This window comes from Vicugna pacos, chromosome 17 (assembly GCF_048564905.1).
Source record: "Vicugna pacos chromosome 17, VicPac4, whole genome shotgun sequence".
In the NCBI taxonomy this organism is placed as follows: Eukaryota; Metazoa; Chordata; class Mammalia; order Artiodactyla; family Camelidae; genus Vicugna; species Vicugna pacos.
In genome coordinates this window covers 6,517,790-6,531,751 of record NC_133003.1, presented here as the reverse complement: position 1 = coordinate 6,531,751, position 13,962 = coordinate 6,517,790, and the positions used below count along the sequence as shown (strand labels likewise).

General features: G+C 40.9%; 1 protein-coding gene across 1 annotated transcript in view; it reads left to right on the top strand.

The window, feature by feature from the left end:
• The window catches only part of LOC140686657 (serine/threonine-protein kinase Nek10-like), a 77,275-nt gene extending 65,969 nt beyond the window's left edge, over window positions 1–11,306 (top strand). The window contains exons 10-12 of the mRNA XM_072940860.1: window positions 1,776–1,876; window positions 9,440–9,550; window positions 11,193–11,306. Of these exons, the coding sequence (XP_072796961.1) occupies window positions 1,776–1,876; window positions 9,440–9,550; window positions 11,193–11,306 (326 nt within the window). The remainder of the gene's footprint in view (window positions 1–1,775; window positions 1,877–9,439; window positions 9,551–11,192) is intronic.
• The last annotated feature ends 2,656 nt before the right edge of the window (window positions 11,307–13,962 follow it).

Genomic DNA, 13,962 nt, shown 5'->3' with positions numbered 1-13,962 from the left:
TAAGTCCACATGCCAGGAACATAAACTAGTCAGCATAAAACTGATCAAAAACCAAGCCCTCTGGTTTCTGAAAATGCAGAACTAATGTTCCTGTAGCAGTGTCAACTTGGCCACATTAGTTTTGGGTATCAGTCTAGACAATTACATTTTAAGAATTATTTCTGCAAAGGAGCACAACTGTGGGAAATACAATGTACGTACACTTTGCCATCTCTGCAGGCCAGAGCAGATACCTCCAGCTCTCTGCTTTCTATTTTTGAGCTACCTTAATCCTCTCTGGTTTACCATCACATTTTTACCCTAAGGGTAATTTATTAAACCTCATCTTTTAAACGATCAAGTAGTTGATACTTAAAAGGAGTTAGATACAGTGCCTAGCAGAGGTAGATCCTTTAAATTTCAAACATTTAAACAGGGTATTAAATGTACACAAACTAGAGCTAGATTATTTCTTGAATGAATTTCTCAACAAACTCAGGAAAGATACCCATGAAGAAAATAACATTTCTTTTAATGTTCCATTTATTTTCTCTTTTGGGGTTTGTCTTCTAAATATAAATTTTCCTATGCTAATAAAAAAAAGTTGACTCTTTTAATGACTACCTTAAATTTTCTCTTTAAATGTTTTGAAAACTAAAGTTTTTATGCAAGCTTTCCCAGAAAGCATTTCTATAAGAATCATTTTTTCTAAATCCTAGCTGTTGCTGAAGCAATGATTGTATTCACATTTAATTTTATACAGACTGGTTGATTTCAAGGTTGTAAATTCAAGGTTGTGTGGAGGTAAGGAAAGAAAGATCTTGTACCTTTTCTTTGAATGAAGAGAAACTGGCAAGAAAAGCATTGTTTCAGAAAGTGTGCAACTGGTTCTGGGGAGGAAGGGATAGAGCATGAAGGTGGGGAGAAGACAGCCTACATCCATGTATCTGAAGTGTCTTCCACTTTCTCCAGTGTGGATCTGAGTGCGAGGAGAGGCAGAGGTGGCCTTGTGGCTGATCTAGGGGTCTAGGTCATTCCTTTAAATAGCTTTACATTCCTCAGAGTTAAAAACAGGCCACGTGTGACTCTGACATTTGAATCTGGGAAAGCAGCTTATATGCAATTGTACACCAGGCTAGTCTTGAACTGTGAACGTGATGTGGTGCTCTGATGAGAATTCAGGAAAAATTATATGTGTCTTATTTAGACCTGAAGAGAAATGAAGGTGAAAAGTATACTTTGTGATAATCAGAGTTTGAAAGTAACATGATTTTCAAACCCTTGATTATTATAAATCAGAATTTTTTGGGTTTTTGTTTGCTAAGATTGCCTATTCAATATTTTCATTGGGTAGTTTCAATAAATTAGTTTTTTATGTTATTGAGGGCATAATGAATTTAAAAATTTTAAGTATGATAGTCTCTTAACTGCATATATGTGAAACCTAGCTTTTCAATGACCACAGTAGCCAAGACACCACTGACTCCTGGTGGCAGCATAATGTAATTGCAGGCAAAATTCCCAAGTGATAAAACAGTCTTTCAGATGTTATAAATGATGACATCATTATGTTACTTAGAAGTCTGAGAAATAGAGGGAAGGAATTACACCTCCAGTGTCGTACGATATTGAAGTGTTACAAGGTCTCTACATACTGTCTCATTGGTAGGATGAAAGTTTTTCCTTTAAATCTTTTATTTATTTATTTTTTCAGAATTTTACCCCATTTCCCACAAATGCCACTTTTGAAGGGGAAAACCAGGGTCTTAACTAACTGGATAATTTGTCATCCACAGCATCTGCAGGAATTGCTGTGTCCCAGAGGAAAGTACGTCAGATCAGTGACCCCATCCAGCAGATCTTAATCCAGCTGCACAAAATCATCTACATCACTCAGGTCAGTGTGCTAACTTCTTCCTTCCTTTTCATTTTAAGTACAAGTTCGGGGCACAACTGCTGTGTGGAACTTTCAGTTAGAGCCATGCTTGTTCTTACTCCCTCCAACTGCATATGACTGGGAACATTTTGGCTTAGCAAAACTGTTCCTAAATCTCAGTGACCCTTAGGCCTTGGGAAAGCAAGCACTGGCTACACATTATTTACATAAATCTGTGTCTTGATAAGCAACTTGAATGTTCATTTACCAAAGGTAATGTCCTGTTAGTATGAAAATAAATTTTTAGAGACAAATAAGTGTAGACATTTGGACAAGAAAGTGACTATTATTTTGAAGTTTAAGATTATACATCTTCATTCATTCATTTTCTTTAATTTGACATACAATTATTAGGTGCCTGCTATGTACCAGCCACTGTTCTAGGCACTTGAGACATATCGATGAGCAAAACATACAAACGTTGCCTCACGCTAAGTTTCAGAGAACCAGTCTGGTGATTCTGTCTGTTGCCAATTGTGGTGACTCCAACTAAACATTCAAGTAGTAGAGAGAAATCCCGCCAGGCAAGTGGAACAGCTGGGCCCATTGTATGTCTAACTTGGGCTAATACGCCTTCTGCCCCCCAAAAGCAAACATAACAAAACAAACAAGAAACTATTTGGATTAGTGTATTGCAGTGACATTATAAGACCGTAGGACTTAAAGTCACTTGATTTCTGGTGTCTGAGCTTCCCTAAAACCCTGTGGATTTCCTTCTTCTCAGCGTACAGTCACTCTGGTAAGCATCTGGGCATCTCTTTGGGGAAGGCTTGGAGGAAAATTTATATTGCATACTTACAGCAGTGCTCAGGGCCCTTCCACAAGGGGCCTCAGCTTTCATGCCCATCGAGAGGCTCTAGGTCTTGGAACTGACTGAGGTCTGGAAACTGCGTGAGAGGCTGTGACTCTCCACTGAGGCAGCAGCCACTGACGTCACATTTTTGTCTGGCAGACATAGGGTTCCTTTTCTGTCATATGGATTAAGGAATGCTCTAGTAGGCGGCCACTTTTTCCTTCACAAGAACACCCCAACCAGTTAAGGGCCATCAGAGATCTCTATGGGCCAGGCATTCTAGTTATCAGGATACATCCCTGCCACCCTTTCTGGTAAATGCCCCCAACTTGTTACTGGTGGTCAGGTGCCGCCTCTTGGCCCCTGCTTCTCTGGGATCACATCATCCCTGTTGGGATCACGTACTGACCGTGTCTTCCCCAGCCTACAAAGGAGACCAGCCACAGAGGTGTTCAGGGATGCTGGTGCTTCCCTCCCGGATGTGTTTCTCAGTGCTTTCATACAGGGAGCAGCTTCTGAGTGTTCTTGCTGAATATTGAGGGAGTGAGTTTGCAGGTCACATGTGGTAAATCCTCCCCAACATTCCTGTCTCTCCACGCCTTTGAATCCCCCTCCTCTACCAGCCAGGGAAACTGGCATTTTATCCTCATTAAACACAGACCATGACTGAGTCCAAGTCTTTGTGCCCCAGCCAATCAAGTTACCACCTCCGGCTTCACAAACTAACAGATTAAATCTGGACTCTCTAGTAAGTGCACATGTATGAATGAATTCGGCCTGATCGAGTCCTATATTTTGTCCTTCTCAGCCTAACACCCTTTGAATCCACTCCTGCACGTGGTCTCTGGGATGCTTCGGATACATAATAGCCAGGTCTTGCAATTTCCTTGATGTGCTAGCTGTTTCCTCCTGGATCTTACTGTGCACCAGTTCCCCTGGATCGTACTGAGCTGTGTCCCTAGTTACTGACTGGACGCTCCCTGTTGTGCATCTAAGAGGGATAAGCACCCCTTTTAAAGGCAGTACCCCTCATCTGTCCCAGGGGAGGTTAGTATAGAGTTTTCAAGCAAAAAGAAGGCTTGTCTCCTCAGATGCCAAGTTTCAAGCTACTTCCACTGGCAATGATGGCTCCCAGTGACTTGGGTTTTGACTTTGTCCATTTCACCTGGGTCCAACAACATGTCCTTACTTGGAGTTTTAGTATCCTAATCTTTTTTTTCTAACTGGCACATGAGAATCTTGGTGAAGTGTGCATTCAGGTGACACTGTCATTTAGCAACCTGCTTAATTAAATTTTTGTCAGCCTTGTCAGTGCTATGGTAGCAAGAAATACGTTCTGTTAGGGCTGTTGTGGAATCTTTCTAGGTCTTGGGCCATGACCTGAGCTGAGAGTTAAAGGACCCAAGCTGGTCGTTTTCTTTCTGTAAGTGTCCCAGTGCATTTGAAGGACGCACCCCTCCACCCCGAGTCCCCACGGCCTTCACATGTCCTGATGGCCGCGTGCAGCAGCCGCTCAAGCTTCCAGGGCAGTCGCTTCAGTTGGCTCTTCATCCAGGTGACAGCCTGATTAACTGTGACGCCGTGGATTAACTGTGATGCTGGGGATTACTGGCAGAAACCCAATCACTGGGCTCAGCTCCAAGGGTACAGTCAAACCAGCTTCCACATGCAGCTGTGTGGCTCCTTCTCCTGGACATTCCTGGTACCAGATCTGTTCCAGTGAGGGTCCAGTCGGGGGACAGAAACCACACAGTGATTTCCACAGGGAATGTTTCATATAAAGGACTGTTTAGGAATTAATAATAATAACAGGGTATTATCTCCTAAGGAGAGGAAGAGAAATCTGAAGACTGTAAGAAGAGCAGAAAGGGAAGTCACTACTTACAGGGCTGAGGTCCAGACCTCACCAGAAATGTCAGAGAAATATCCTGAGGAGCTGCTCTGTGGAACTTGCTGGAAATCAACATGTGAGGATGATGTGCTGGGGAGAGCACTCTGTGGGGCCAGGGGAGGCTGCCCACGGGTGGCTGCTGCTCCATGGAACTCTGGGAAGCTGCCTGCAGGGTTCGTGCCACTGCATCTGGCTGGGGGTGAGCATGGCTAGGAGTTCCTGTTGCTGCTGACCATTCAGTGCTGTCGGACTGAAGCCAGGCAGGAGCATCCCTGGAACCAGAAAGAACCTCCGTCCTCCGCTAGCGCCCTCTGCTGATGGAGTGGAACATCCTGCTGGCTGGCAAGGGAGAGATGTTCCAGTATCACAAGCAGGGCAACAAAGGGTGGACTTGGAGCCAAGGGGAAACAAATTGACAAGTGGCACCAGTAGCCTGGGGGGCCAGGCAAGGGGCTCCCTTCTTGGGGGCCTGCGCATCTCTGACTTCTCACTGTTCCCCTTTGATTTCTGCCCAGCCTGGGGAGTAGCCAGGCTCTTATCTGTCGTGTCTGGGGCTTTGTGTGTGTGTGTGTTTAGCAAATCTGCTATTCTTTTCATTACCCTGAGGGCCAGCCTTTTTGAGACTCAAGAATCTAAAATTGATTACCTTTTCTCTGTTTTCTGCTGTCAACTTCTGTCTTAGGCAATCCCACAGAATTGTCTCCCTGATTAAATGAAAGCAGGTGAAGGACATGTGATGGAGCAGAAAATTGGTCAATAAATCAAAATATAATCTGCCATGTCTGTACTGAGTAAAGAGATTATGTTCAAAAATACATTTCCATTTAAATACTGATATAGACATAGTGAGGAGCATGCTTAACATCAGTGTTACAGAAATAACTTCAAATAGCTTATTGGTTACCTTAATGATTAACTACTAAGTTGGGAAAAGATATCTTCTGAAATTTAGATATAGTTTCCATATCCATGTCTTGATCATTTTTACGTAATAAAAAAAACATTTTTAATGGAAATGTTTCATTTCTTTATTGGATTTCAAAGTATTTTAAAGCCAGAATGAAGCAATCACAGATACTATGTTGCTTTTACAGTGCCAGCATAACACACAATTTCATATTTTTGGCCAGATGGCATTACTTGTTACAAGTTCAGCTAGAACCATGTTGGTTGTAAGAGTGTATTTCCAGAATACTTGAAAGTTTAGGACATTGCACAAAGTAAGAAATGATGGCTCTTCAGGAGAACTCTAAATTACAGTGCTAACCAAAGTCAGAGCCTTTCAAATAAAGGAGATAAGTACAAGTCTAAAGGTCACACTCATATATTTCCCGAAGTTTGAAGACCATGGTCAGATTTCCCTCTCTGCTAATTGCAAAGGAAACTTCTGAAGTAAAACTGAAATGACAAAACCAAAAGCCCTTCTTGTTCACATGTTTATTTACTAGACAAACTCTCCCAAACTTAGGCTGAGGTAGCCATCCTGAATTGCAAGGCCAGATCCCTCCTGACAACCAGCAAGTAACCTTAAAAGGGAAACTGCTAACCTTGTGTTGGTGGTGGCCTTTCCTATCCAGTTTCCAGAGATAAGTCTGGAAATCATCTAAAAGTAACTGTAAAAGGATGTTAGAATCCTTACCCAACCTTCACTGATTGGATATCTGTTTTCATTAAAAATAAGACAGTAATCTTTTTTTGCATTTTTTATTTTATTGAGTTATAGTTTACACTGTTGTGTCAATTTCCAGTGTAGAGCACAATTTTTCAGTTATACATGAACATACATATATTCATTGTTGCATTGTTTCTCATTTTGAGCTACCATAAGATCTTGTATATATTTCCCTGTGCTCTACAGTATAATCTTGTTTATCTATTCTATATATACCTTTCAGTATCTACAAATTTTGAACTCCCAGTCTGTCCCTTCCCAACACCCTCCCCACTGGCAACCACAAGTTTGTATTCTATGTCTATGAGTCTCTTTCTCTTTTGTATTTATATTCATTTGTCTCTTTCTTTTCTTTTTTTAGATTCCACATATGAGTGATATCATATGGTATTTTTCTTTCTCTTCTGGCTTACTTCACTTAGAATGACATTCCCCAGGGACACCCATGTTCCTGCAAATGGCATTATGTTGTAATTTTTATGGCTGAATAGTATTCCATTGTATAAATATGCCACCTTTTCTTTATCGAGTCATCTGTCGATGGATATTTAGGCTGTTTCTATCTCTTGGCTATTGTAAATAGTGCTACTGTGAACATTGGGGTGCAGGTGTCTTTTTCAATTTGGGTTCTTTCTTGACATATGCCCAGGAGTGAAATTGCTGGGTCATAGGGTAAGTCTATTCCTAGCCTTCTGAGGAATCTCCATACTGTTTTCCACAGTGGCTGCACTAAACTGCATTCCCACCAGCAGTGTAGGAGGGTTCCCCTTTTTCCACAGCCTCTCCAGCATTTGTCATTTGTGGATTTTTGAATGACGGCCATTCTGACTGGTGTGAGGTGATACCTCATTGTAGTTTTGATTTGCATTTCTCTGATAATTAGTGATATTGAGCATTTTTTCATGTGCTTTTCGATCATTTGTATGTCTTCCTTGGAGAATTGCTTGTTTAGGTCTTCTGCCCATTTTTGGATTGGGTTGTTTATGTTTTTTCTTATTGAGTCATATGAGCTGCTTATACATTCTGGAGATCAAGCCTTTGTCAGTTTCATTGTTTGCAAAAATTTTCTCCCATTCCATAGGTTGTCGTTTTGTTTCACTTATGGTTTCCTTTGCTGTGCAGAAGCTTGTAAGTTTCATTAGGTCCCATTTGTTTATTCTTACTTTTATTTCTATTGCTTGAGTAGACTGTTCTAGGAGAACATTTTTGAGACGTATGTCAGAGAATGTTTTGCCTATGTTTTCTTCTAGGAGGTTCATTGTATCTAGTCTTATGTTTAAGTTTTTGATCCATTTTGAGTTTATTTTTCTGTATGGTGTAAGGGATGTTTTAGCTTTACTGACTTACATGCAGCTGTCCAGTTTTCCCAACACCATGTGCTGAAGGGACTGTCTTTATTCCATTGTAAGTTCTTGCCTCCTTTGTCGAAGATTAGTTGACCAAAGGTTTGTGGGTTCATTTCTGGGCTCTCTGTTCTGTTCCATTGGTCTTCATGTCTGTTTTTGTACCAATATCATGCTGTCTTGATGACTGCAGCTCTATAGTATTGTCTGAAGTCTGGGAGGGTTATTCCTGCAGCCTCTTTCTTTTTCTTCAGTAATGCTTTGGCAATTCTAGGTCTTTTGTGGTTCCATATAAATTGTATTATGATTTGTTCTAGTTTTGTGAAATATGTCCTGTAGATCGCCTTGGAGGTGTGACCATTTTAACAATATTGATTCTTGCAATCCAGGAGCATGGGATATCTTTCCATTTCTTAAAGTCTTCTTTAATTTCCTTAATGTATGTTTTATAGTTCTCTTTGTATAAGACTTTTACTTCCTTGGTTAGATTTGTTCCTAGGTATTTTATTACTTTGGGTGCTATTTTAAAGGGGATTGTTTCTTTACTTTGCTTTCCTGTTGATTCATTGTCAGCATAAAGAAATGCAACTGATTTTTGTACGTTAATCGGTAACCTGCTGCCTTGCTGAATTCTTTGATTATTTCTAGTAGTTTTTGTGTGGACCTTTTAGAGTTTTCTATATATAGTATCATGTCATCTGTATTTAGTGGCACTTTTACCTCTTCTTTTACAATTTGGATCCCTTTTATTTCTTTTTTATTTCTATTTTTATTTCTCTGTCTTGCCTGATTGCTGTGGCTAGGACTTCCAGGAATATGTTGAATAGGAGTGGTGATAGTGGGCAGCCTTGTCTTGTCCCAGATTTTAGTGGGAAGCTTTTGAGTTTTTCACCATTGAGTGCTATGCTGGCTGTAGGTTTGTCATATATAGCTTTTAGGTTTTGAGATATGTTCCCTCAGTACCCACTTTGGTGAGAATTTTTATCATAAATGAGTGTTGAATTTTATCAGAAGCTTTTCTGCATCTATTGAGATGATCATGTGGTTTTTGTTCTTTCTCTCGTTGATGTAGTGTATCACATTGATTGATTTGTGTATGTTGAATCACCCTTTGGTGTTTGATTTAGGGAGGTGGCAACAGTAGGGAATTGTCAGATCAAAAAGGTGCCTTCAGGTACTTTTCCATGCCTTCTCCACTCTAACCTGTGACTTCCTACTACTTAGTTCTCAAATCTAACTCATCCTGGCTGGGCCCTAATGTATACGAGTTCATTTCTCTTTCTTCCTGATAAGATTGGTCCCTGCCGTCTGATTTCTCTCTCTGATCAGGTGCACATTCAGACACACTCACAGGCAGGCTTCTGATGATGTGCTAACACAGATATGGGCTTCCTGGTCCATAGTATCAGGTCCTTCAGGACAAGGACCAAGATTAGCGTGTTTAGCATGGTTCTGGGCATGACACAAGCGCTGGAGCATCTCACAGAATGCATCTTTCTTTGTCAAGCCTGTTATTTGCAAACTTAATTCAATTCATATGTGCGACTAATATGTAATTGAGTTGTTTTATGAAAAATAATATCAATAAAATGAAAAAAACAGTAACATAAGTAGAACTAGCCTTTTGAAAGAGAACAGAGTAATATATTTGTTCTGGATTGTAGAATGAACCAGTGGAACATCAAGTCATGCTAGTTAGGGTAAAATTTTAATTCTTATTTAGTCCCATGCAGGGAGTACTGTGACTGACCCTCACTAATTCTTGCTGGGAGTCAGCTATGCATTGCTAATGACTTGCTGATAATGATTTTCTCATTTTATGCAGCTTCCTCCAGCTCTGCACCACAACTTGAAAAGAAGGATTATAGAGAGATTCAAGAAAAACCTCTTCAGCCAGCAGAGTAACCCTTGCAACTTGAAATCTGAAATTAAAAAGGTATGGTGCTCTACATACAGGAATTCTTTTTGGCTACCAAACAAAAACACATCGTAGGAATTAATTTGTCTGCGTCCTGAGCTTTCGTCATCTACTTAAGCTCTGCCCACTATGAAAGGATATTGTCCATGGTTGTCTTAGTCCATTTGGGCTGCTATAGTAAAAATACCATAAGACGATGTGTTTATAAACAGCAGAAATTTATTGCTCATGGTTCTGGAAGCTGGAAGCCCAAGATCAGGGTGCCGGCATGGTCGGATCTGGCGTGGACCCGCTTCCGGGCTGCAGACTGCTGACTTCTTGCTGTGTCCTTACATGGGAGAGGAGGCAAGGGAGCTCTCCCAGGGCTCCTTTTATGGGCATTTTAAAAAATAAGAACACTTATATAAGGACTTTATCCTTCTGGCCCAATTTACCGCCCAAAGGGCCCACCTCCCAATACCATCACCTCAGGGTTAGGTTTTAATATACAACTCCGTGGGGGACACAGACATTCAGACTGTAGCATCACTTGAGATAGTAAATCAAGGCTATGCCTTTGCCTCTAATTTTCTGACCTTCATTTCTGAAGCTATCAGTCTCAGAAGAGTAATAGAAAGTTCTTTCAATATTATTGCATGTTTCCTAAAAAATGTTATTAAATATCTCTAAGTGTGTATCTATATATACATTTAATATAAAATATATATAATTTAATATCTCATACACACACACACACACACACATTAGATAATTCTAGTCCAATCTTTATTAGGATACTCTTCAACAGACCCCTGAGTTGAGCTTTGCAACTTGGAACAAGTCAGCTAACATCTGATGCCATGACTTTTCTCAGCTATGAGAATGGAATGAACCATTTCTAAGGTTCTTTCCATAATCGACATTCTGCAGTCTCCTAGACAGTGGGTGCTGGTAGATATTTCTATTCTTAAATAAGGAAACCAAATCACCAGCAGGTTAAGCCAACCAGGCAGAAGGAGAATTGCTTATCTCTGGTTAGCACAACTTGGTGACAGAAGCCCGTTTGTCCTGTTTGGCAGCTGTAGGGACACAGGATCATCTTTGCTTTCAACCTGGCTGAGAGGCAGATTCAGTTACCCTCTGTAGGGTGCTCTGCCCCCTTGTCTGATATTTTAAGCTCGTGGTGGTTCACGCCCTTACGAAACCGTACAATTAGGGAGGCAGGCCTTGCCTCCTGTGAGCTAAAGAAAGCTTCCACTTGGCGTATTAACCAGTTCCTCCACTGAAACTTTGTTTCCGCATCAAGAATTAATCTCCCCTTTCTCTATGAGTTTTCACTCTTATTGTTGTTTTAAGTAGCTCATCATTCAAACAGACTTGCATTATTATGGTTTCTCCAAAGGCAGTGAGTGTGTCTTGCTCATCTTTGATTCCCCAGGGTCGTACCCAGTGCCTGGTAGGTGCCTGATGGTTAATATTGTTGAGTATCAAATAGGTTCTAGGTTGGTGCACCTGCACGCTGTCTAACATGGCCTATGTTGGTTCTATTCTTTATTGCTATGTATGTATTGATACATTTATATACTTCTGCCTGAGAAGAAAGAACCCACCTTGTCCCTAGTCTGAAAGCTAAATGAGGCGTTTGTGACCTGTTTTTCCCCCTTTGTGATGTAATCTTTAGCAGCGGGTTTTGTTCAGAAATGGCTTTTTCATCCACTCTGCCATCACAGAGGAGGGGCCCATTAGCTTTGACTTCCACAGCCGTCCCACACCATGGCCGTGGAAGCAGTGGTGACAATACACGAAGTGCTCTCAGTTTCCACCTCCCCCTCTGAAGCTCCCCCTGAAATCCAGTGACTCCGCACCTGCAGTCTGAAGGTATTTTCATGGGATGACTGTGCCTTACTTACGAACCACCTGAGACCTGGGGTATACAGATGAGCCAAAACATGGACGAGCCCTTTTCTGAAAAATGAAGCTCTTTATTTTTTGACTCACCTGATGTGTCTTCGGTCCAGCCTGCTCAACCTTGGCTAGAATTGCAGGAGAAATAAAGCATCTGAGTAACTGGATAGGTGTCTCTGAGGACCAGGATTTTCAGCATGGGAGAGAAAAGCAGCAGAGACAAAACAGAAGGTATTAATTCAAATTAGAATTGGAAAGATCAGTATGAATGAGTATGAATTTATGATAAATCTTATCTTTTAAAAAATGCTCATACTTCCAAAAATTTCACTAAGTTTGTTTAGAAACTAAGCAAGCAGCAGTGTGCTCCCTCTGCACCCACAGCTTTGGAAATACAGCCACTGGCAGCTCTAGAGCAGAAACTGAATGAGACTAGGCTGGAATATCTTAACATCATAGGGTGCAGGGCAGGGATTCTGTCCAGTGCTCCCAAGGGTGTGTCAGAGGACTCAGGAGCCCACTGCTCTCTGTTGTATAATTAGAGTATTGAAGAGAACGATATCCACAGTGGATCAAAGGCACCAACTAATGTTTAAATCTAAGGCTTCATGGTAGTGGAAAAAAAAAGGAAATCACTTACTGGTTACCTTTGAAATTCAGTGAGTGACCAACACCTTATTTCAAAAATTGTTTACAGAAGGAAAGAATCAAACATTTATTCTGCCTTTGCCTTGTGAATTCTGTCTCAGGGTAACTAAATTGATGAGAGGGAATTCTCTCATTACAGAACTCCCTCAGCTAATAAGTACCGAAGGTGTAAAAACACTGTCATTTTGCAGCCCCTTTAAAGAAGTGATGGGTCTTGACATGCGCCTTCTTGGCCACTGACATCTCGAAAGAGGGACAGCCGGGCATCCCATGCTTCCTCATGGGCGTGCGTAGCACCATCTGTGAAGTTTACCGTAAAGTAAACTCTTGAACCTGCATCTGATGAGCCGCTAAGATTTAATTATTAGAAAATAGTGAGAGTAAATACTGATATTTGTGTAACAAAATGTCTCAAAAGCCTAATAAAACCTAATATAAAGGAGCTGTAGGTTAGAAGAAATGAAAAAAAAAAAGGTAATACTTTGTGACTTAATATGTTCACATAATTCAGTGAAAGCGGACAAGGAAAACCTAAAGAAAGAAAGATCAGAGGCCTGGCGAGTGAAGTGTGATGAGAAAAGTGCTGAAACTTTTCTCACTTCTGACACCTAATCTCATTCATTTTGGCTTAATTTCCTTCCGAGTCCTTCCTCAGTTGATTAGCTTCGAACTCGTTTATGTAGTTGTCCCACAACAAAGATAACCTTATTTTATGATATGAAAAGAAGATACAGTTTGGGGAATTTAATGAGGATTACATTTGTAGTTTCTTATTGTTTTCTTCTATTTAGTTTTTTGCCCAGAAAGTAACTGTGTTCTCAGTTGACCAATGAGGCGGTAAAATTGTTCAATATTTGCTCAACATCAGTGTGTTTGGGGAGGGGGAGGGTAGTGACAGTGATAGAGCTTTTTCTCTTTAATAGTGACTTGTTTAGTTCAAAAGTACACACAACCATTTGCCCTTTGGAACTGTAGGTGTTTGTTCAGAGCAGAAGAGCCCTTTTATATCAGTTCAGAAGGAGGATCGTACACGTTCTTCCAAGCAGAGCATAATGCCAAAGAGAGCAGGTATCCCTCAACTCAATATTCATGAGCCAAGAGAGGGCCCCACGGTGCTGGTCTGGGACTGGTGATCCACCTCGTGACATCAGCCGGCCGGAGAGGCCACTGCTCAGAAAGCTTCTGTCGTATCACCCAGATTTCCACCTGCTGGGCGAACATTTACTTGCCATCTGGTATGTCCAGGCTTGAACTCACCATCTTCCTCCTTTCTTTGCATCAAATATCACTGGCAGCATCCTTTTTCCTTCTGCTCGGTCTTCAAACCATGTGGTCACCTCCAGATGTTCCACTTTATCTCTTGCATCTCCTACCTCATTAACACCTGAGGAGTCTTCATTGTGCACGTGGTTTTGCTTGGCCTTTGATATTATAGCCCAAGTCCTGCCACTTAGTAGCGAATTACTTTACATCCCAGATTCCTCATCTGTAAAGTGGACATAATGCCTTCCTTACAGGATAGTTATAAAAAAACAAATAGAACATCAAATCTATCTAGAATTCAGTAAGCACCAACAAGTGGCCGTAGGTTCTACTGTTATTAATTAAGTATATTTGATCTTCAGTAGCTATTCCTTCCTTCTGGTTACCACCTAGTCTGAAGTCTTGGTACCCTTCTGATACTGATCTCCTGTTTTTTTTTTTTAAAACAACTTTTATTGTGGTATGGTTCCTATAGAGTAAACTAAACATATTTGAGATATACCATTGATGAATTTTGATAAATATATACACCCATGGAACTACTGCCACACTCAAGATAACATATCCAGCACTCCCCAAGAGGTGCAATTTTCAAAATCCCAGTTTATACCTTCCCACCCCCTTTAATGCCTGGT